The sequence below is a fragment of the Molothrus aeneus genome, chromosome 2 (assembly GCF_037042795.1).
Source record: "Molothrus aeneus isolate 106 chromosome 2, BPBGC_Maene_1.0, whole genome shotgun sequence".
In the NCBI taxonomy this organism is placed as follows: domain Eukaryota; kingdom Metazoa; phylum Chordata; class Aves; order Passeriformes; family Icteridae; genus Molothrus; species Molothrus aeneus.
The window spans coordinates 92,557,923-92,581,099 of NC_089647.1; the positions used below are offsets into that span (position 1 = coordinate 92,557,923).

A 23,177-nucleotide genomic window follows, 5' to 3' on the forward strand; every position below is an offset into this window, starting at 1 on the left:
TGTGCAAATGTTATTTTTCAGATTTCGTGTACTTTCATGTCCCATGTGTTTCATGTTATTATTGTTATGCCTTGGTGGCAGGACAAATCTTTAAACAACTAAAGATGGCAAGGCATGGAAAAATCGTGCATCCCAGAGCTATTTACCTCATGGAAGTGATTTCTAATGCTGACTGAAGAAGCCTTTTTCTGAGACCAAACAGAAAGTCTCTGTCTGACAGAATGCTATTTTAAATATTTGGGTGTGTTTCCATGGGGACAGAGATTAAACTGGTATATTTATCAGTTTCCATCTCTTCTCTCTTTGTGATATCCAAGATAACCGTAGATTTCAAACACATCTGCAGAAAGCTATTCAAAAAAGCTTCTGCTTGTAGCAAGAAAATGACAGAAATCATAATCACAGTAATTAGAACAATGAAAGTGATACTTCCCTGTAATGGTCTCAAAAGATGCTCATGGTTTAAGCAAATCTGGACTTTAATCATAGGGTAATTTTTTTTGCCTCACTGATGAGAAAAATAACTGACCCAAAATTAGAATGATGGATGAACCCAGATGATATTTGTTAGACTACAGCTAGTGTAACTGCAGGCAGAATTTGTCCTCTACAGTTTACTTTTCAGACAGATGGTCTTCATATGTGTTAGAAACAACAGTCTTGTATGAAATACTCACTCTTTCTCCACTGAGTCCTGGAAAACCAGTGATGCCAGGCAGTCCCTATGAAGGTACAATAAAATTAACAAAATAAAATGACATTCTAACATCCTCATAGCAAAGAACCATTATTATTTCTTAGAGAAAATAAATCTAATAGCTTGAAACTCTAAGAGTTACACTTCAGATATGTTTTCAATTAGAAAATAGTACAAGTCTGAAATCTAATCTGGTATTATATTTTTTTTCTCTCTTAATCAATACATTGTAAATTGACCATAAGATTATAAAGATGACTGAGATTTTTTAAGAAAATGTATTCTCAGTACTGTTCTCACTCCATTTAAGCACTTCAGAAACACTGCTCCAAAACAAGCAGTCAGAGATGCTACATTTAGCATTGGAAGCATTTAGATTGACTTTTGCTTGAGTCCACAAGTAAGTGGAGTCAGACTCCTGTTGTTAACCATGGTCTGCAGACAGCTCAGATGGGAACAGGGAAGGACAGTCTGTGCTGAGGACCAGGACAGCAGCTGTGGTTGGTGAGCACAGCTTCAGGTGAGAGATGCACAAGGCTTCCCAGGGATGGCACAGGGACACATTGCCATTCACCTGTGAGTCCTGTGGGGGCCTCCTCCCACCAGCATTTCAAAATGGCCTTTCCTGCTTCAGGCAGTTCTGAGCTGGCCAAACCTATTGATCTGAAGAACTATAACTTCTTTGATTTTTTTCATCTGAGTTTTGTTCCAGAAGGCAAACTCTCAGCTCAGATCCACCCACTCAGCTGAATGAATTCTACCTTTAGAATTGACTAACTGAATGACTCACCCTTTGTCCTGGGTAGCCCACTACCCCTTCTTCACCTTTTTCGAGAGGAAAGAGAAGAACACCCTAGGAAAGATTGCAGGTCAGTTCAGTGTATTTCTTCATTATGTACAAAAAAATTGCAACACTGTCTATGGAAGCGAAACAGGAAGAAAGCATCATTGTAACACAAGCATAATCTAATAATAGCTGCATGTGAAAGAACTGTTGTCCTTATAATTAAGTGTAACATGCTTGCTTTGTTACAATAGCAGGAGCAGGCCATTAGAGAGAGGACAGTGTCTCCCTCCTATCATCTCCTTTATTTCTTCTGTGTCTGCAGCTCTGAAGAAGAGCCAAAGTAATTATTCAGCTATAGAACCAATTAAGCAACTCAGCTTATGCCCAAACTGTAGCTTCAGAGAGCTGTTTGGCAAACACAGGCACGCTGCTATCCATCCTACTATACAAAACAAAAGAAGGGGAGAAGCACATATCCCCTTTTGCCACATCAGCATATAATCACAGTTTTTCTAATGAGCACAAAAAAATCCAACATGTGTAGAATATGATCAGCAGCTGAACAACAGGCAAGCAACCACACATGGAGGGCATCAGGGCTCACAATGTGACCTTCTCCCATAACCTTGTGGAGCTGCTGACCAGACCATCTGAGAAAATAAAGCTCTGCAAAATGCTCAGCAAGGCATCCCTGCTTAGTAAAGATTCTGTTTTAAACCCCTCTGGGAAGTCAAAAGGAACCACTCAATGGCAAAGCTATTTAGTCAGTCTAGAGCTTGTCTGTGAGTTATAACTAAACCATGTTCAGTCAAGCTGGGTTGACAGCTTTACACAATGCAACATATGGGATTACTGCCCACTTACTCAACAGATCTGAAAAACCATGAGACAAAAAGTTTGTATGTGTTGGACAGTAGGCTAAAAAGGATTAAAAATACAATATGTTCTTATTGAATAAAATACAGTGAAATTTTAAAACATAGATCAGAAGAATAAGCAAGGAGATTATTTATTAATAATTAGAACTAAAATTAAAAATATGTGAGGGAAAGTCTTATTTCAGTAAATCAGTAAGAGGACAACTGATTGTACTGTGGAGTTATTACACATCAAGCTGTTCAGTTTTTCTGAAGCATTAGAAGTAGTGTCTAATATTATTATTTGACTTTGTTCTTCTCCACATGACTTACTGGAATTCCAGCTTCTCCTCTTGGTCCAGGGTCTCCTCTTTCACCCTAACAATAAGGAAAAAGTATTCGGATAGGTTTGGCATTCCCACTTACATTTTGATAACTTTTATACAACACAAAATGACTGATCAAGAGAAAAAACACTACTCTTGTGCTGTTCTTTATTCATACACTTCTTGTATTAAATCAATGCTTTCATGATAAGTTTTTGAAGTTGCTTTTTAAAGAAATACTTGATAATTTTTCTGAAAAGATCTCTAGGAATGTCAATGCTCAGCTCTTTCCAGGCTTGTTCATGAGATGTCTGGGTGGTGAGTGCCAAAGGAATGCCTATGAATAAATGCACACTCTCCCATTTTTAACCTACTGATTATCTACGAATTATTTGATCAAGAGCTCCAGTTAGGGTAAGACAAATCATAGTCTAAATTCCACTCTCTATATTGATGACATCTCCATTGAATATAACAGCTCTCCAGGTAAGTAGTTCAATGTGGGTGTCTGCTTAGTCATGAAAATCTCAGCATGTATGTTATTTAGGGCAGACTGCAGAGTATCAAAGCTGGTTTTAGATCTTCCCGTGTCATAGCAATTTACTCATCTTACTGCAGAAATTGTATGAGCCACATAAACTTTCTAACTTCAAATGTGGGATGAAAAGTAACTGATCTGGAGGTTGGTGTCTGATACAGAATGCACACATACAGGGTATGACTCCCTCTGCTCCCAGCAAGGAGCAGCAGATGAGAATAAACTGCATCTTCCATGTGGGGATTTCTCCAATATGTAAGAATAAGCCTTAACTCTAAGTATATAAATATCTGCATCACACAGATAAGTTATCAAAACAAACACAGTAATGGTTTCTCAGCAGGCATTTCTGCTTGTAAAATGAGATGTGAGTGATGGCCAGTAGCTGCACGCTTAAACAAAAAGAACAAGTTTGCCAAAGACATCTCTAAACTTGAGAAATACTTTCTGAATTACTTTAGCCACCACAGTTTCAATGAATTTGTTATGATCCAAGTTTGTGAAAGTAGCAGACTTCTCTTTTGGTATATTAAAGTCTTTTAAGTTCTATGTTACAGCATGTTTGTACAATATTTTAGTTTTGGTAGCGCAGAGCTCTTGGTTCCTTTTTTATCTCAGAAAAATGCCCTCTTAGTTACCTTGTGCTTGTCAGGGGGGACACCTGTCAGTTCTCTTGTAGGAAGCCCAGGTGGACCTGGAGGACCTGGAGAGCCCTGCAGGGAAAACACAAAGGAACATTCACCAACAGCTCTAATTCCTGGCCAAGTTGATCAGCAGAGGATCTAGGACACTGCAGAGAACAGCACAGATTTGCCCCTGCTGGAAATCTGGTTCTAACCATATACAACCATACCAGATAAATTTGTGGCAAGATAAATTAATTTTGTGCTGGGTAAACATATAGCAGTACTTGCTCTTGCCCTGTGTGTTTTCACAACAGCAAGTGTTATTGCATTACATAAAGTGGCCTGGCTTTAAAAATTTCAGAAGTTACCTCTGTGTCAGTGTAAATGAGAGCACACAGAGAACTAGACATATAGGGGTTAGTTCAGCTATGATGTCCCTTACTGAGATTATAATTACTTTCAGACCTATACTTCATTTTTCTCTTATAATTATATAATGCAATTGCAAATGAAGAGAGTATTTAAAGTATGTTAATTTATAAATAACAGAAAACATCCACCTGCCCTTTAGTAGTGATATTAATTCATTAGTTTTCCTTTACCTGTTCACCTTTTTCTCCATAGAAGCCAAGTCCCCTGTTGCCCTGCAAAAACAACAGGTCAATGTTTACCAAGTGTACAACTCTAATCTAATATAAAATTCAAATTTAAACATGCTTAAAGGCCTTTTCAGGCTTACCAATCTGTATGACACCACTGAAGAATGCAATCAAACAATAGCCTAGGCTTACCTTGAAGTATTTTTATAGATTTAGAAGTAATTTTACAGACCCAAATTTTTATAAAGACAACTGTTTAAAATACCATGCTACCAGTTCTTCTTTGAGTCATCCACTGAGTAAGGTCATGAAAAGATCAAGTATTTCTTCTGAAAGATTTTTTAATAGCCTTGAATGCTAAATAAAAACACCTAAATTGGCTGGAACAATGAAGTCATATATTTTTTCCATGGAGATAAAACTGAGTATTGTGAAGACTGCAAGGATTCTCTGTTCATGGAAAGCTACTGTGACTACAGTAGCAAATTAAATCTGGCTCTAATCTTTTCAGGGTAGGTGATCCCAGTGTAAGATTAACTTCCCATGGTATGCAGCCAACACAGAAAGTCTTGTGCTACACAGTCTTTCATGCAGCCCATGGTTCTTTCTTTTACTGCCTTGAAGTAGGTCTTGGATAAACCTCAGCAACACAAAATCAACATCAACAACTCTGACACAAAGACTTACTTGTGGTCCTGGGGGCCCTGGGGGTCCTGGTGGTCCCTGGGGAAGCACAAGAGGGGAGAGTAAGTTACTCGTTGCTTTCTAATTAATGCACGCAGGAGGTTAGTTACCCTCTGTCTGAAACTAAGTACATATTTAGTAGGGAGTGTATTCCTCAGCATCCCATGTGCCATTATTACTATATATGAGCTGTATTTACTGTTCTGAAAAACACTTTCCAAAGTCACATTGTAATCCTTCTGAGCAGACTGAGTTACCCAGCCTAGATCTAATGAAAACCCATTTTTCCAAGTAATAAGAACTTCTGCTTTTGGATCCTGACTAAGCAACATTTTAAGCTCATACCTAAAGCTAAGCACATCTTTAAGGGCTTCACTGGGCTGCAGTTTTGGTACTGTACTGGTCTGTAAGGGGGCTGAACTATCACAGACATCTCAGGTTACCTATCTGGGATTGTACAGAATGAAACCAAAGGAAGATGGTGGAAAATGAAACTAAAACAGGAAATACATCTGACAGAGGCTTACAAGAGGTAGGAAAACCATTAATTGAAGAGACAACCTTCCTTGCTTCAGTCAGCTATGGTAGTTAACAGGCTCCAAAGGGCTTTACACATTAAAAACTGTCAAAGGAGGGAAATCTGGGGTGAATAAGAAGCATGAGCTGCTCAGTTCATGGTGAATGAGTGACACAGAAAGGAGAGAAGGTTGCAGATGGAACTGTCCACCTACTGAAACCTGAAAGGGGATGTTAGCTACATAAAGGAAAATTCAGTCTAACCTGCAAGGAAAAGATAGTAACATTCAGGTGAGACCTGAACTTTTTAGGCACCTCTGCTTGCTACGTATCTTTGTGTGGACAAACACTAAACTTGTTCTGAAAAAAACCTGCTTTTGAATCACTTTTGGTGACTCGAGTAATTTGTGAACTACTGCCTAACTACTGGGCAGATGCTGCACAGGGTATCCCCAGCCTGGAGAGCCTGCAGGGACCTGGGGGAGCCAGGCCTGCCTTCCTGCACTACCCAGCTCTTAGACAAGGGCAGTGATGGAAACTCACACCTGTGAAGTGCTCCTGGGTCTCTCACAGGAGAGTCAGAGCTTTAGAGGCAGTAACTAAAACTGGATGTATTTTGCTCAAAAGAGATGTTGCCAGTATGGTAACCAGAGGGATGTGGCTGTGGGAGCTCCCCAAGACAAGGGCACAGAAAATGTATGGTTCATAGCACTCCTAACATCCCAGAAAGAGCACTGGGAATATGAGTCACTGCAGGCTGGGCTCCTGTGTGAAGCTCATGAACTTCTGTGGGTTTGCTCTAAAGAAAGAGTAAGTAAAGGACTGATTTTCCTTCGACCAGTAAGAAAGAAAAAGTGCAGTTTACTCCAGGTGATAAAACAGACCAGTGCAGAAAATTAACTTTGAAAGGCTTAGCATACTGTGGATTTTTTTTTTTTTGTTTTGTTTTGCTTGGTTTAGTTTGGGTTTTTTGGGGCTGGTGGGGAGGGGGGTGTTCCTGAAAACAGCTATGGAGGCTGTGAGTGAGAAGCCCCAAATTAATTTTTCCCCCTCAGACCAGGGATGTAAAGCAGGTCTAAAGTAAATTTTGACAAAACAACGAAAAAAGCAAATGCTACAAAGTTGTGTTACAGGAAAATAAAAGAAGCTTAAAGAAAATGAGATCTACTGAATTTGAATACCTGCTTCTCACCCATGAAACTACTAACCATGGAAATAAGAAATGTAGAAATTGTATCTGGAGAGAACATAGTCTTCTCAAAGAACTATAGTGCAACGGGTGTGAACATCAGTGCTGTAAATTACAATTTTGGGAAAAAAATCACAGAAAAATAGTTTAAAATTGCATTCTAAATACCATTCAATCTCCTGTGGGAAGTATAGAGAGCTAATATACATATCCTTTGTGAGCAGAAAAGGTAACATATTCAAGTCATTCTGATAACGCAGTGTAGGAAGATGTTCTAAGGAGGTTAAAAAAATACAATATGAATCAAAAGCTTCTGACAGCACCCCTATATAGCTCTTCATGCAATATTCATCCCTCAGTGTCTCACTGTGCTTTTTAAAAGGTCTAATGTCTATTGACACCTTCTTGCTATTTCTAACCTAGGTTACAATCCAACATAATGGAACTTGATGAGATAATTCTTCTGTTTGGTTAATTTTCTAGAGAACATAATTTTAATGTACTTACTGGTCTTCCTCGCTGTCCTCTTGGACCAGTAGGTCCTTGAATACCCAGCGTACCCGGAGGTCCCTTTAAATAAAAAAATCCACCAACTATCAATCAATGTTGTTCTGATATTAGCTACTGTTACACTTTATCACATCCACTGTAATGCTACTTACTGGAAAACCAATGACCCCTGAATCCCCAGGATCTCCCTAAAAAAAACCAAAACAAAAACAAAGAAGTAAAAAAAATCCAATAAATTCTATATACAAAATTGAATAAAATATTTTTATCCATTAATAATATTCTCCTCATTTAAACAAATAATTATAGCATGCAATTCTACTCAAACCCTTCCATACAGATGCATTCCATAGAGATGTTGAGATAACTGAATGTGGGCCACATATATTTCATAGTCTATAGATAACTGCATGCAATAAAGTAGCAGGGTACAAAGTTGGCTAATGAAGTAAGGGATCCAAATTACAAGGCTGAACTATACAACAGACCACACTGAATTTTTTGTTGAAAAATCCTATCTCACCAGTGGCTTAATTAGGGCTCTAACCTTAGATAAAATGTCCAAGCTCATTTTTGTGAGTTGCATGGGAATTACTGAATCATTTTGATTCTCTTCTTAGTCACTAAAAGCATTTGGAACATACTGTTTTCAGTGACCACATATTTTAACTTCAGTACATGCTGAAATGTTTTTGGAAATTAGATCCAAAAATGTTCTAGCCCAAAGACCTTTCAACACACATAAATAATGTGTTATTCAGGCCAAACACCTTCAATCATTTTGAGCAGCATCTTAACTACCTAGTTAATTTGGGTTTAGTTAACAGAATAATTTGTGGAACCAAATACTTTCTGAAATGAATACAGGTGTCAGTATCCATCCTTGGCCACAATATAGTTGAGCATTTCTTAAACATTACTTAATCGCTCCTGATTACTAACAGTGCAGATCTGAAGATTTTCTAAAAGGAAAAGAGGTTTCCATTAAAAATACAGGCAACTTACAAATACGTCAAGAGAAATACCTATTTTGGCACTTACTGCTGGCACAAAATACACACAAACAATGTCAGCAGATCCCTTCTGTGCTGAGTATAGCTCAGTTGCAGCTTTTCAATCAGCCACAATTTATACTCTACACATGTAATCCCTTATCTCCTTCTTATACCTTCAAATTATGCAAGGTTATATATATATATATGAGAAAAAGCTGTAAGTGATTACAAAACAAGCTTTAAGGATTAGACACATTGGAATACTGGGGGGTTACTAAATAACTAAATAAAATATTGAAGGATATTTTACCCTAAGTCAATCAAACACTTGCATGACAATTTTACAGGAAAGGTGCTAACAGTAACCAGAATCATTCAATGGACAAACCAATGGCAAAGAAAGGGTTTTGCCATGCATGATACAAAGGTAGTAATTGAATAAAGAGGGAAATATCTGACCTACATCATCCACAGTGCCTTTGCAATCCACCTATAGGATGACACTCTTTGGAAATAACAAGAGTTCAGATTTTTTCCCTTGGACATCATATAAACCTCGCTGCAACCAGAGAAAGCAGAAGCTGCCTTTCAAATCCTACACAAAATCAAAGTGGGCCTCTTGGGATGTGCCCATCAGAGTATAAGAAAAATTTACTCTCCATCATGTGTCTGCAAAACTGCACTGGGCAAGAGTAACTGGGGGCAGTTCTGGACGTACCCTGTGTCGGCTGATGATCTCCGGCGCCACTATGTACGGCTCCCCCTTCTGGCCCTTGGGCCCCTGGACTCCCTGGAGGTGACCAAAAAAATCAAAACACAACGTGAGCTCCCACACCATCTCTGCTAACATGTAAACAGCTAAGAGTGAAATGAAAAATATTTGTTGGTGTTTTTGTAAGTGTACATAAACATATTGCAGTTTAGAGGTAGAGACTATGCCTAGCTTTGGAAATTTATGGTTTAGGAAAAAAAAAATGTAAACCCTCACAGTATGTAAAAGAATGAATTTCTAAATTTTGGGGAGAAACCCCCATTACCAGGGAGTGGTATTATGGGGTAGCACCTCCTAGCTAGAACTGATGCTGCTCTTCCTAGGGCTGACATGTGCCCATGTAAATCCAGGAGTTCCACTGCTCACATCAGCAGGATCCTGTGTATCTCACCATGAAAAGCCAATACTATGGCCATGGGGCAGGGAAGAAAAGGATACTTTCATCAGCAATTTCGAGTTTAATATTATTTTATTGCTGTTGATTAAAGCTGTACAGCTTTTCCTACAGCAATCTCCCTGCAAGACCTGTGTGACAGGTACAGCTCTGAGCAGACCTTGTGGCCCTGGCTGCAATGCAATGACTGCACACTGTGCAGTGTGTCCATGCTGAGTCTGCACCAATGCTCTGCTGGGCCAAAAAGCCCCACATTCCCTTTGTTAAGAGATGTCCCATTAACCCACCCCATGTGTGAAGGAAAGTCACTCCAGCAATGTTCTTAGCTTCAGATACTCACTTACTGCCAGCTACTTACAATGCTACCAGGGAAACCAGAGAATCCAGGAGTTCCTGCGTCACCAGGATCACCTGCTGTCCCATTACAGCCATCATGACCTGGTTTCCCCCTTGGTCCTGGCTGGCCTGGATGACCCTGTTGAGGAAAAAAAAAAAGTGTTTATCTATCCATCTGTTTCTAGTTTTCCTTTTCCTGTAGTCACAAAGTATTTAGACATTCTCACATTAAGTCCAAGGCTTGGATCCATGGGAAACTAGGATTTTCAAAGACAGAAACAGACAGTGCCTTTTTTTAATATAGCTGCAGCTTGAACCAGATGCCCCAGACAGCATGAAAAAACGAGTAGTGAAGGACCTCTCAGAAAGGGTAAGAAAGCTATGTTTAATGCAGACACTGTTATGCAGAGAACTAAGCCAGATGAGGCTGCTGTGCAGGGATCCACCAAAAACTGGGATTGGTAAGCATTTCAGTGCTTCACACTGGAAGAGTGGGAAGAAATGCTCCTCATTGAGTTTGAACAGCTTCCAAGCCAGGAAAAAAGTCAAAGATGCTGTTGGAGCTAGACTGAGTGTCATGATGAGGCTGTAAAAATGGAAGAAAACAGCAGGGCTCAAAGGTAGTAAGCTGGGGGCACTCCAAGACCTTGACACAGAGTCTCTGAAAATTTACTCCTGTCTTAAACTGTATTTTCATTGCTGTTCCTGCATTCACCTTAACTGCTGTTGCTTCTGGTTTGCACTGAGGCTGATGAGAAGCAAATCTTCCCTTGAGCAGCTCTTTGTTCCAGCAGGCTCAGTCAAAAAAACCCCAGAAACTAACATAAAACATTTCTTCCTTCTCCTTTATCTATAGAAAGAGTTTTCTCTTTGCTTTTGCTCCATTGCTTAGAAAAAATAGAAGAATATCCATGTCCTTACTGAGCTCCACCAAATACTGCACTCCTCATCCCAGAAGAGACTCAGTCTTGCCACCATTCTCTCTTGGCTCCCAGCCTCACATCTTAGCACTGTGCCACTGTGATTTGTTCAGGTGTCTATCTACCTGCCTTCCCATGGTCAGTGAAAAAACTGGTTGGAAAATATAAGGGTGCCTGAAGGGCAGGGGCAGCTTGAAGAGAGTACACAATAAAAATGCAGGTTCCAGTTCTGTCTGAAGGTATTTATCCCTCACAATGCAATGTGCAGAGGTCAGGGAGGCAGGGCTGAAAAAGAAAACATGCCCAGGTAAGAGAAGCAGTCCAGCTATAGCAACAGGGGAGCAATTTACTCTGCTTCCCAAGATGTGTCAGTGCTTAGAAAAAAACTCAGCATGATGCAGTGAGATGAACAAGATCCTTGGCTCAGGAGTGTTAATAGAAATGGCAAATATGGTCTTCTTTTTTTCCTTAAAGAGTAAGAAAGTGGGAGACAAGGAAGACTGTGAGAGAGAAATCCCTGAAACTTGATAGGAAGCTCTTCTGGAAACAAAAGAGGGTGAAAGTAGAGTGGATGTGGATGCGTGGGCTGCAAAGCGGGGCCCCGGTGTCAGGGAGCACTACAAAGGAAACCCAAGCCTGGGAACTCTGTCCAGGGATTCCAGTGACTCAGATTTCTTTGTTATTTTATGACACAAGATGTAAAGAAGTGTAGGCTGGGAAAATACTGTGCTGTGAACTTTACCCGGTTTTCCTCTTTGAGTGTTTCAGTTTCATAGACCTGGTCCATTTGTTCAAAGTTTTACACTGTTTAGTGCTCAGTAAGATTTTTAAGACAATCTCAAGCATGCCATATGAACTATAAAGCAAATTAACCATAGTTAGTATTCTTAATATCACTGGTTGTTATACCAGCTTTGCAAATCAGAAATAATTAGGAACAACCAACTCATGTCTGTTGTTCACAAGCTTGATAGTTGTGAAGCACTTCAGTCACAGGTCTTTCCTACAAAAGAACATACTTATCTGGGTAACCTCCAGAGACACAGGAAATTTCTATCCTTTTCTGCCTCTTTTATAAGGGGATTTCTCCATAGGACAAAGCAAATGGACCTTAATTATCTGAGGAATGAGAGGGAGCACAGATTCTGCTCTTTTGTTGTATATCTTCAGTTCCACTCACTTCAGCAAATGGCCTTAGCTGAAAAATGTGTACGTGGCTGATACAGAATTTAACCCAGACATTTTAATTAAAGTACAAAGGCTTTAAGCTAGCCTGCAATATTTGCATTTGGTGATTTCTTAAAGATGAAGTAACCCGCTACTTACAGGAATGCCATCTGCCCCGGGGAATCCAGTGACTCCTCTTTGTCCCTAGAGTGAAACAGCACAATTAAAATGATGTCCTGCTAGCATTTTGCTTATTAGCTAAAACATTTGATATTCAAAAGTTACCACTTCTCCTTTGGGTCCAGTTATTCCTGGGTATCCTCTTTCACCTTTGTGACCTTTGGGACCTTGCACTCCTGGGATCCCCATCAATCCCGGTGGTCCAGTGAATCCCTGTGATCCAAGGAGTCCTGGCTGGCCCTGATAAAAACAATAAAACAGAATTGACATAGGAACAGTTGTGATGTATGAAGCTGGATAGGTTATCACTCCTGCAACAAAGTCAATCTCTCAAAGAAAAAATAAACACAGAATTTCTTTCCATCACAGTAGGCCAGGCTCTTTGATAAAAGTCATCTGAAATGCCACACAGAGAAACTCCAGCAGCAGTGACTATATTGCATATGTGGTCACAAAATTAACTCATGGATACTAGCATTCAAATCAGTATTCACTACTTCAGTATTCATGGCCAATCTATGAAAAAACTGTTTTCTTTGGAATGAGGTTTCTCAAAAGTGATTCTCCTACAACATAACATATGACACTCCAAACAAATAAAATATGATTAACTGTGAAATTTGCTTATTGTCCATATATATTGTAAGTGGAGTCTGATATTTAATGGCAGGAATTTCTGCCTCTTTAGTGACAATATTTCTATTCAGCAGTGGAGCCTGAAAATGATGGGACATGCATGGATCCACAGAGGTTGAAGAGTTGCACACAGGGCTCCTTGGTCATTCTCCCTTCCAGCGCTGGTTTGGCTCTTCACGCCACTTCAACCATAGTTTAGAAATAATCCCTGTTGGCTGCCAAGATCACAAGGCTCAAAAGGGGAAAAAAACAATTTTGAAATGACACAATGGAGGTTTAAGTAATGGATTGTGACAGTATGTCTGAGATCTCTGAACTGAAGTATTTGAATATTGTTCCAGACGTAGCATCACCAAAGGCACACATGTTTTACATGTACTCACTTCTCTAATGACATTAATAGTACATTGCTGCAATCTTTTCTGGAGAAATATGTTTTAAATGGGGCAAAGCACCATTTACCAAGACATTCAAATTAAGTCAAATCTAATGAAAGTTGTTTTTAAAATGCAATTAGATTTTTTTCACAGACCAGGCTGGAACAGCACTAGTATCTCACAAAGGAGAAGAACTACAGCAAACCATGAACAAACACATACATATTCATAGCACAAAGTTGATTAAAAATACTATCTTCTTTTAGTAGAAAATACTTACAGTCTTGCCCATGCCTTCAAAGAAAGAGCTAGAAAGTGAATGCAATTCCTGTTCAAGAGTTCAACTTTATTTAATGCCATTGAGGTGGAAAGAGGGCAGTGTGGGGACTTGAAAAAAAGAAACCTGAAGATAGCCTAATTTCATTGGATTAGGAAGGTGTACCAAAGACACTGAAGAATGCCTTACTGATGTTAGGCAAAATTTATTTTAGTTTCATAGGCCCATTTGTGATACACTTAAAAATTTCATAGTCAACAACTGTCTAAAGTAAACATTTATTTCTGCTGCAGTTGTTTTCATACCACACACCCCAAACCACCGCTATGACTGAAGCACAGCTTACTTGTAGCTTCAAAAACAAATCAATTTTCCACCCTGCTTCCATGCAAAATGGTTGTCACAACACTTGGGGTAGGTTTTATACTTTAAATCTTATTGTATCACATCATATGAGTCCATATTGAGACGCTGACACAGCCAAACAAACTGAGTGCAAGAGAACTGAGAACTGAGTGCAAGTCTTTAATTTTGGAGGAAGACTAGGAATGAGCCAATATCTACAGTATGATCCATATTGTACAGTATGGATCTTGTGCTCTACTGTTAGGACTGATTTGACAAGACTGATGGTTTAGGAGCAGTGCCAAAGGACAACATGAATTTAAGTGTTTGAGCTGTCAGTGTGAAAGAGAATTCCCTCTGCTTACAACCAAGCCTGACTTTATACAGCATCCCTACTTTTAAACCAAGCCTGCTCATGAGGTGCTAAGAGGCCAATGTCTTTTCAGATTAACAAACTGAGAAGAAACAAAGATTACATGAATACATCTAAAACATGAAAGAACTCATGTTGGCAGGAGGCATATGCATCTGAACAAGCAGCTGCTCATTTCCTTATGCCAGGCAACACTGGCTGGCACAAGTGCATCTACCTCCACCAGCAGCAGTTTTTAGTTTTTTTCAAAATGCAGTGATCCCTAAAATTTATTCTGTGGAGGTACAGATCCCAGTAGACATATTTTCTGAGTTGTCTGACTCAAATGGAAATCTAGTGCTGATTAAAAGCACTAGAGTAATAATGTAAATCTGAACCAGAATTTTTCATTGTGAGTTCCAAGATCAGAAAAAAGAAAATCCTATACCACATTTTCTCCACTTTTCTTATCTACTATGGCTCAAAACTTATGTATATAGGAATTGATAAAATACATATAAGCATGCCCCATGAAACTGCCTTTTTAGGGAAATAAACATTTCATTCATCAAAAAATGGAGTCATGATCATTTTTTTTTGGTTTGGGTTCTTTTGGTAGAAAAGTATAAATTCCCACGCAAATATCAATAAAAAATATTTCAATTTTACTATAAAGCCTTTAAACATTATTCAATGCTTAAGGTAGTTTGTTCCTCATGCACTCAAATCTAGAAAGGAACCTTTAAAAAGGTTCAAAAAGGATGGAAACATATCCATTACATCCGCAAAGAACACTGAAAAATGATTAACATTCATTTGTAGAGATCTGAGTTGGCTCCAGTTGCATTTAATTTCTGAAAACAAATGTTTCAGTTTCTTCTGCAAAGAAAGAATACATGGGTTCTGAGCACTGAAAATGCCACTTCATTTTTGGAGTACCTGAAAGCCAGAATAAATAATCTAAATTCCAAAAAACCACTCGTCCTCCTGAGATAAGGAAACTGTCTCTTTAGTGCCCCTCTACCCTCCTTTGGGGGGCAGCTGTCTGGAGGTAGAACACATGTAAAACTTTTCATTGCAGTTTCTGATAAAAGGCTGGTTATGTCCAGGATTTTTAAATCTGTGCCTGGCTTTCTATAGGGACCATGCAGAGCTGTACAGAGTTCAAAGGTGGTACTCCATGGAATGGAATGGTTACCTCTCTAACTCCTACATCAGATATCATTCTCCCACTTCCAGTCCCATTTTCCTTCTGGTGTGGAGGAAGAAATAAACAAGGAATGGAAAACAAGGAGGAGGACTGGGCATCAGCACCCCTTCCCCATGCCTTCCTGGTAGTTATCTGGTCATTTGTTTGTTGAAGAATATGGGTTATTTAATATGAAGAGAAGAGAATAGATCCTCATGGGACTAGTTTAACACAAGGCTAGAGTCAGAGCTAGGGAAATACTTAATATCATGACAATGTTTGTGTAATTCCTCAGCCAATTAGTACCTTGGCTTGTTAAATGAATTAACTTTGTTAACCTTTGTTAACTCAGACATGTCAGCTTTAACTCTGCCTTCTTTATCTTAGATCTTTTGTTGGACAAGTATGTCCCCTTTTCATTAGCAAGTGACCTAAGAACATTCTCTCTTCGGCAAAGGTCACTAAGGAGATTTAAGCAAAGACAATCAGTTTGAAAGGTTCAGTCAAACAAAGCATGACTCAATTCTTAGCCCCAAATACCCCTGTGTGACACATGCCATGCATGGTACTACTCTGTCTGTGCTCCTGGAGGGTCACAAATTCTAGAGAATTCTCCAAAGCTATAAAATTGTGCTTGACTTAAAATTTCCAGGTCTAAAAAAAAAAAAAAAAGAAAAAGAAGCAAGCCTAGGGGAACATATCATCCATGTCATAGTTCAGAAAACTCATTTAGTTCTTTCTCTTGAACATGCAGTGCCCTTCCAATTTCACGAGGGTAAACTGGACCTCTTCCATAGTCCAGAGCATGGCACCATTACCCTGTGTCACCCAGCAGGGCACTTACAGGCCAGTGCTAGGAGGCTCACTGAAGTGTGTGTGGAATGCCATGGCCAGCAACTCTGAGAGAGCACATGAAAAGAAAAGGAAAAAGTGGGCTGATGGAGTATGTTGAAGATTAACAAGAAGTTCTTTCATTGTTTTTATACTTCCACAACCCTTTAGTTGAATTACAAAGCTCCCAATGTCAGGATATATACCTAAATAGGCAGTCCCTGCTTTGCTCTTCCTGCAACTTCAGCTAACTGGAAGAGGTCTCACAAAATTCTTGTGGCCAGCCTAAATATTGTGCAAAAACTATTTACAGAGAGGAGCAAAGGTTGGAAATTAGAAAGCCTGAAGGAAATCTCCCCAGGAAATATTTGCGATGTTATATATACCTTGTCACTTGTCCAGTGACATGCATGAAAGAAAATGCTGCCAAGGTTGTGACTGAATTCAATAACTACATTTTGCAATTAACTACCAGTGGACGTAAGAAGATCCTGATCAGACTTTTAAATTTGTACTCAATGTTCATGTTTTGCAGCTTGAACTTTAATTTCCAGTTCTTTTACCATCAGTCAGATGAAAGAGCTGTCATGTTGCAATACTTTCTTCCTTCTAATTTACTGTTAAATTTACAGTGTGGAAACAAAATTGACAGAGGAGGGTGTGCTAATTTTGAGAGCAACCAAATGTTTGATGTGCTATAAAAAGAGAGATGCAATGAATGACAGTACCTGGTCCAAAGGTTTTATAACACAAGGATCATGAATTGCTGAGAAATCCACCTACCAGGGTGGAGATACAAAGATAGGAGAAAACTGTTGATTTGCAATAAAGAGGAGGCAGAATGAGAGTTTCTACAGAGCTTCCCAGCCACTGAGCCCATTTCTCCATGTTTCATTACAGATAGCCATTTTGCAATTGCTTCTGGTACATGGAATGTGATGATTCAGTATTCCCCACATGGAAACGAGCCTTGTAGACCATCATTTCCTTTAACAGTGGACAAAAAGAAAGGAGGTTAATTCCCTGACATTTTAAAAAGGTCACTGGTGAAAGGACAAGTTCATTTCCTGCGGGAAGGGTGATCTGACCATGACAGACAAACTGGAGCTGGGATTTTTTTCTAAGAGCTCTTAGTCTGGAATGGTCCCTGTAAGAACAGATGGGGAAAGGACGTGACAGCAAGGACCTCAGTGCACTCCTACTCAGTGAGACCAGCAAGTGGAACAGACAGCAACTCAACAGGCAATAAAATAATTTTTAAGGAAAATGAGCAACTTTTGAGCTGATTAAAAGTGCTAACCCAGGGAAAGACATCCCTCCAGGCACACAAGAAAGAAACAGAGAAGTTTTCAAATGTAATGCTGGCAAAATGTGGAAAACTGTGTGTAAATGTAGGGAATTTGTGATTCTTTCAGGTGGTTTCAATGGACTATGTACTGCACTAAAGCAATCACTGACCCCAAATAATAAATGTATTACCTTAGTGCTCTCACTACCCCCAAAAATATAAACTACAAAGAAGAACCTCAAGAACCTGCTGTGGCACACAGAGTCAGACTAGGATGGGCATATCATCTGACATTTCTGCTGGAGCATAAGTCCAGGAGGTTACCTAGGAGTTTATGGATTAAATGTATTAGAGGGGAATATGTAGAGGAAGGGTTTGGGGTTCATCTTCATGGAGCTCACACTTTGTCAGAAATACTGCACCTATGGGGTTGCACCACTTTGGGCTGAGAGGCAGAGAAAAGCAGACCACATGGAGCACCTGCTGCCATGGCATGGTTTGACTCAGCAGCTGCTTCTGGGGTCACTGGGCTGCCCAGTACAGACAGACCTCCAGAGATCTTCAGACACTGATGAGTACAACACCTACCATGACACAGAAGAAAATGGAACATTTATGTACCTTCCAACATTATATTGTGCATTGGTGATGTAGTTTGAATGGTTCCATCCACCTCAGCAACTCAAGAGTTTTGTTTAAGCAAGATTTAAATCCTTTGTAATCCCACCTAGGAAAAATAGATCAAACCATCCACAGAAGGGTAGGAAATACAAATACACAGGGCAAAACACAACCAATGCTAGCCACTGGAGAAAAAGATCATCTGAGAGAAAAAAATCCTGAAGTTTGTGCAGGCTTGGTTGTTATTAGCATGTATTAGCATGTTACTTTATTTCTGTGTCTTCAGGACTGTAGAAATGACTACTTCCTAAAAGCCAGATGCCTTGCAGCAGTTTGCAGTGAGCATTCAGAAGCTCCTCACTAGATGGCACCAGCCATTGCTGCTGCACACAGCCCCACCACTGCAGGTGCAGGATTCCAGACCATGGTACAACCTTCAGGAAATCTGATAAGGAGTTCACATGGGGTCAAACCGTCCTTGAGCGAGGTCTGAGGCAACAAAAGCAGAAGGTTTCTGCCAAAATGTCTGTTAGTTAGATAGCTGGGGAAGTGCAAATAAAATGGGATTAGATGCATCATGCAAGTGAGCAGCATGGCTGCCTGAAGGGAAGGTGTTCTGTCACTCAACCTGTATTTTATGTAGTAGGCACACTTGGTCTTCTAAGAGAAATGAGAAAGTCTTATTACCTTACTTCTCCATTGTATTGCTAAATTTACATTTACTGTCTGAGGCTTGAAAATTCTCAAATTTATCTTCTGAATCTATATTTTTAGTGTGGGGCTGGCATTAACTTCTGCCACCACACTGATACTAAAAGGGGATACTTATTTTGGGAGTCTGATATTTTGGACATTTGGTAACAACATGGTTACCAGTGTACCATGGCACTAGGAGGAGATGGGACTCCTGTTCTCTTACTAGATTATTGATAAGCAAATCAAACAAACTTTTCTCTTGTGCCTTAAGCTGCATGATATTAAATTCTTAAATACAGAGTAGCACTGAAAGAGTTGGCAGGCTTTAACAAAAAGGTACATAACTAATGGTTATTTCTATGTTTTTTTTCTTCTGTTTTGCTACTTTAGAGGAGGTTATTTAGCTGAGTTTCACATTCCAGCTCTTATTCTCAGAAAAGACTTTCCTTCCCATTTGTTAACGAGCTTTTTTTATTTATAACAAAAGTAAACAAAAAATTATAACATTCATTAAAAATAACTAAAAAATGAGGCTAGTTCAGCCTAGTGGCATGGTAACAATCTGCTGTTCTTTTAACTTCATTGTCTGGACATACGACATTTTCTCTCAGGACAGTGGTGACCAAATGATATTAACATTAATTCCAGAACAGTGATTCAGCTTGCAGAAGGGTGGATTTTTTTTTTCATTAAGGAAGGAATACACATTAAATCTTCATAAAAAAAGAACTATGAAAGCATTCCCTTTACCAGAAGCCACATCCCTTTTCTGTACTCAGTAATGAAATAATTTTGTACTGTTTTCTGTTCCCACGGTTTGATCTAATTTGTGATCTTCCAGAAAGCTGCTATGTCACCCAAGAAGATAAAACATGTGCAAAAGTAAATATATGCTGGAATGTAGGTCAAGAACTCAAAAGAACCAGTTAATAGTTTCTTCATGTCACAAAATACACAGGACTAAATGTCAGAAATGCTTTCTGTGCTGTGCAGTGCTTCTGTAGTAAGAACAATACTGGGACCACAGCAATGATCTCTCAAAGAAAAGCATAAGAAAGGGCAAGTCTAGACAAAACCACATGAGGATTTCCATACTAAACCTTCAAAAGGTCATTGCATAGAGGAAAGAAGAAGAGGATGGTGGACAAGATGTGGGAAAAAAGCATTGGGCAGAGGCAAAGAGTGCTTTTGTTTGCAGACTGAGTAAGGGGATATCTCTGAAAGTACAAAGCAGAATCTCTGCTGAAGTATGGCTAAACAGACAAACTAGGAAATTTAGCATCAGAATCAAGACCTATATTAGCAAATGTATCTCTCTAGTAAGCATGCTCTACTGAATTATGTGAGAAGACTTGGAATGACTTGAAAGGCACTGAATTTTTTAAGTATTGCATTTATAGAATAGATGCAGATATTTATCTACCTTCAGTGTAGTCATCAAAAGATCCCATGAGGTGCAGGTAATATCTCATGGCATGATATCCTAATGCAGATATTCAAACTTAGTCAAACAAATGCACCTGAATGTAACCATTTTTCTTAAGTATCTATAAAAGGAGCCCAGGTTTCTAGCTCAAAAGCTGACCTCACATCATTGCTTTCTAAACTGTGCAAGAAGGCAATACCCCAAAGATCAAGTTCTGAAACAGTGGATTTAGCAGTTAGAATTAAGACTGAAATAAAAATCATGCTGCATGAAAAGGGAGCTGATATAAATGCAACATATTTACTTAACCTGGCAGACAATACATGGCAGAAATGCTGCTACTGGTAGTACAACACAGTAGGATTTTCTTGGAAGTTAGAAATATTTCAGCATTAAAGAGAAATCAGATGATAATGGCGTGTGCTCAAAAGCATATCCATTTATTCCATGTTAGCCTGAGAGTAGAAGTGCAGTTAACAGAGCTACTCACTTTATGTTGGTTAAACTGAGACTACCAAGCTAAGACAACTATAAAATCAGAAAAAAAACCCTAATTCAGTGACGTGTAAATTCTGTCCCTTTGACTACCAGCTAAATTCTGTTTTTGAGAAAGAGATAACTAAAGTTAAATTTGGATGTCGCCCTGATTTTTTAAGATTTTCTAAGCCTTCTGATGTTTACATTCTTGTAACAAACTTTCTCACACACTTTATGTAAATAACTTATTGTTTTGCATTCTTTTATGGAAGAAGAGAAATTTGATGGACTGTTGGTTTTTCCAGTGTCATTGGAGAAGAGGCCCTGTCACCCTCCAATTTACAGATGTCCAAAATCTATAAATGTTAGAGTCAGAAATTAAAAAACTCTCTTTTACCATGAAAGAGCAGCATGTCTGCATTATTTCGTGTCCTATAGTGACATTTGGAGATGTCAACTTTGAATGAACTTGAATGAACTTGAATGAGCTAATGATGTTTTACAGAACACTAAAATGACTTTGATTTATACTTGTCAAATGTTCATTACTATGTAATTAATTGGGGAACATTAGTTTGATAGCCAACCAAAAATTCACCAGAGAGGAAAATCACCTTGCCAAATATGCTCTTATAACCAGACAATTATCACACTGATGGGTGTGGACAAGGAGCAGGAGGAAGCAGGGAACTCCCAGTTACTCTGTGACATCTGCTGTATCATGCTCATGTAAAGGAGCAGACTTTTTAGTTTTTAGTACAATGAGTATGTTTATAGAACAAAATTCTGTTCATTCAACATGGGTTTTTATTGGATCAAAAAAGCCAAAAAATTTCCAGGGCACCATAGAATGCAGTGCAATCTTCCTACTCTGCTAGTATCTGGATCAAAATTTTTTTAGAAGTTCTTTTCATTCATTCTATTCATTTTATTGCCATAATAATATTAAGATCAGCTGCTTTCTGGAACTTTTTAAAAGCATACCTCGCACATATTGCCAAAAACTTGGATAACGTAGTCGGTTGGATAGCTGTAAGACTGCTGCTTGGCTGACTGGGCTTTCTCAAGGCAAGACAACAACCAACACCTGCTTGAGTTAGAACATTCAGTCATAGACACAAGAGCCAATCTGCCAGCCCAATTGCTTTCAAATGGCTTTCAGTGGTGTGTGGGAGTGTTCTCAAGATCCTAAAATTCAGGAAGTTCAGCACAGATGTTTTCTGTCAGTAGGCGTTGGAAGCACCAATAGTAACATCTGTTCACTTTTCATATTTGTGAGAACATTTGTTTTTTGGTCCAAAAACCATTCACTGTTGAAATTTCCAAATTGTGCAACTGGCCAAAATGTTAAGCACATTAGGCTCCATGAGTTTAAGAGTATGTGAAAATTAAAACCCCTGCAGGAGTTCAGCCTATCGTATGCCAATTTTTCCATTCTGTGTTCTTATGTTTAAACAAAAGCGTAACTATTTTTGTGATGGGAACAGCTATCAAAACTGACTTGATCATGCAAATAAAAGTTACTACTGGCTGTTTTAACTACAGAAAGAATTTAATTCTCTTACAGAGGCTGTGACTTTTTAGTAATTTGTGTACTGGGATACCCTCTCCACATGGGAGCCCAGAACACATGTTCTAGCAGCATGTACAAGAGACTCGGTACAGACCTTCGCGCTCTGGTCATGGGAATTTACAGTTTGGGACAGTCTCTGAGTTCCTGACAAGGCCAGATGATTGGCTCTGAACCACCAGGAAGGATGTTGGGCTTTAAGGCAGATGTGTGCAGCAATATGAAGAGTCATTGTCAATACAGAATCAGAGACTTTTTTTTTCTCCTAGCCCTTCTAGACAGATGAGCCTCAAGAGCAGTGGGGTGCTATGATATCATTTGAACTGAGTTTGTACAGTTGTTCCCTCTACGTGATTTCCCAGCCTTGATGTATCAATGCAAATGGTCTAGAAATTTCAGTAACTGGGACTCTGTTGAAACCTGCTGTTGAGTCAGCTCACACTGAAGCTAAATCAACCCTTATGCCTTCCAGTGTATGTGGGTTGTTAACCTCACAAATATTCTAACGCAATCACTTTGATGGTTGTTAAGCTGGGCTTGCCTTCATGTTGAGTGTCTCCAGAATCAACAAATAGTCTAAATAATTTGTAATCTACGAGAAATCTTCAGTTAATAAATAGAAATACTGAAAATTATCAGCAGTTGTCTTTTATATAATAGAATTATGTTCCCTGCACAGATTCGCAGTAAGTTTTTACAAGTTGGCAGTACTAGATCAAGCTGAATGATCCTCTAGGGAAGCTAAATTATTTGGAGAAAGTATTATGGCAACCAATTACTTGGAGAACACTCTGTGATTCTGTGAAGTCTTCTTTTTTTCTTTTTCTCTGAAATCAGGCAGGAGAGTAAAAATATTTTCCTTTGAATCATAAAGGAAATAGTTCTGTATCATCTACCTGGAAAAAAATGAATGTAACTTGTGATAACTGTCTTGGAGAGGGTCAAGGGTGGAATACAAACTTGAACAGGAAGATTCTCCAGATCCATTACAAATATCTA

General features: G+C 39.0%; 1 protein-coding gene across 1 annotated transcript in view; it reads right to left on the minus strand.

Annotated features, from left to right (window-relative positions):
• COL4A2 (collagen type IV alpha 2 chain) overlaps nt 1-23,177 on the minus strand; it is a 141,725-nt gene that overhangs the window by 39,539 nt on the left and 79,009 nt on the right. Inside the window, exons 3-14 of the mRNA XM_066545329.1 lie at nt 12,199-12,333; nt 12,073-12,117; nt 9,849-9,965; nt 9,043-9,114; nt 7,482-7,517; nt 7,327-7,389; nt 5,118-5,153; nt 4,434-4,475; nt 3,844-3,918; nt 2,675-2,719; nt 1,488-1,550; nt 678-722 (exon numbers count right to left, since the gene is read on the minus strand). Coding sequence (XP_066401426.1) covers nt 678-722; nt 1,488-1,550; nt 2,675-2,719; nt 3,844-3,918; nt 4,434-4,475; nt 5,118-5,153; nt 7,327-7,389; nt 7,482-7,517; nt 9,043-9,114; nt 9,849-9,965; nt 12,073-12,117; nt 12,199-12,333 — 774 coding nt within the window. The remainder of the gene's footprint in view (nt 1-677; nt 723-1,487; nt 1,551-2,674; nt 2,720-3,843; nt 3,919-4,433; nt 4,476-5,117; nt 5,154-7,326; nt 7,390-7,481; nt 7,518-9,042; nt 9,115-9,848; nt 9,966-12,072; nt 12,118-12,198; nt 12,334-23,177) is intronic.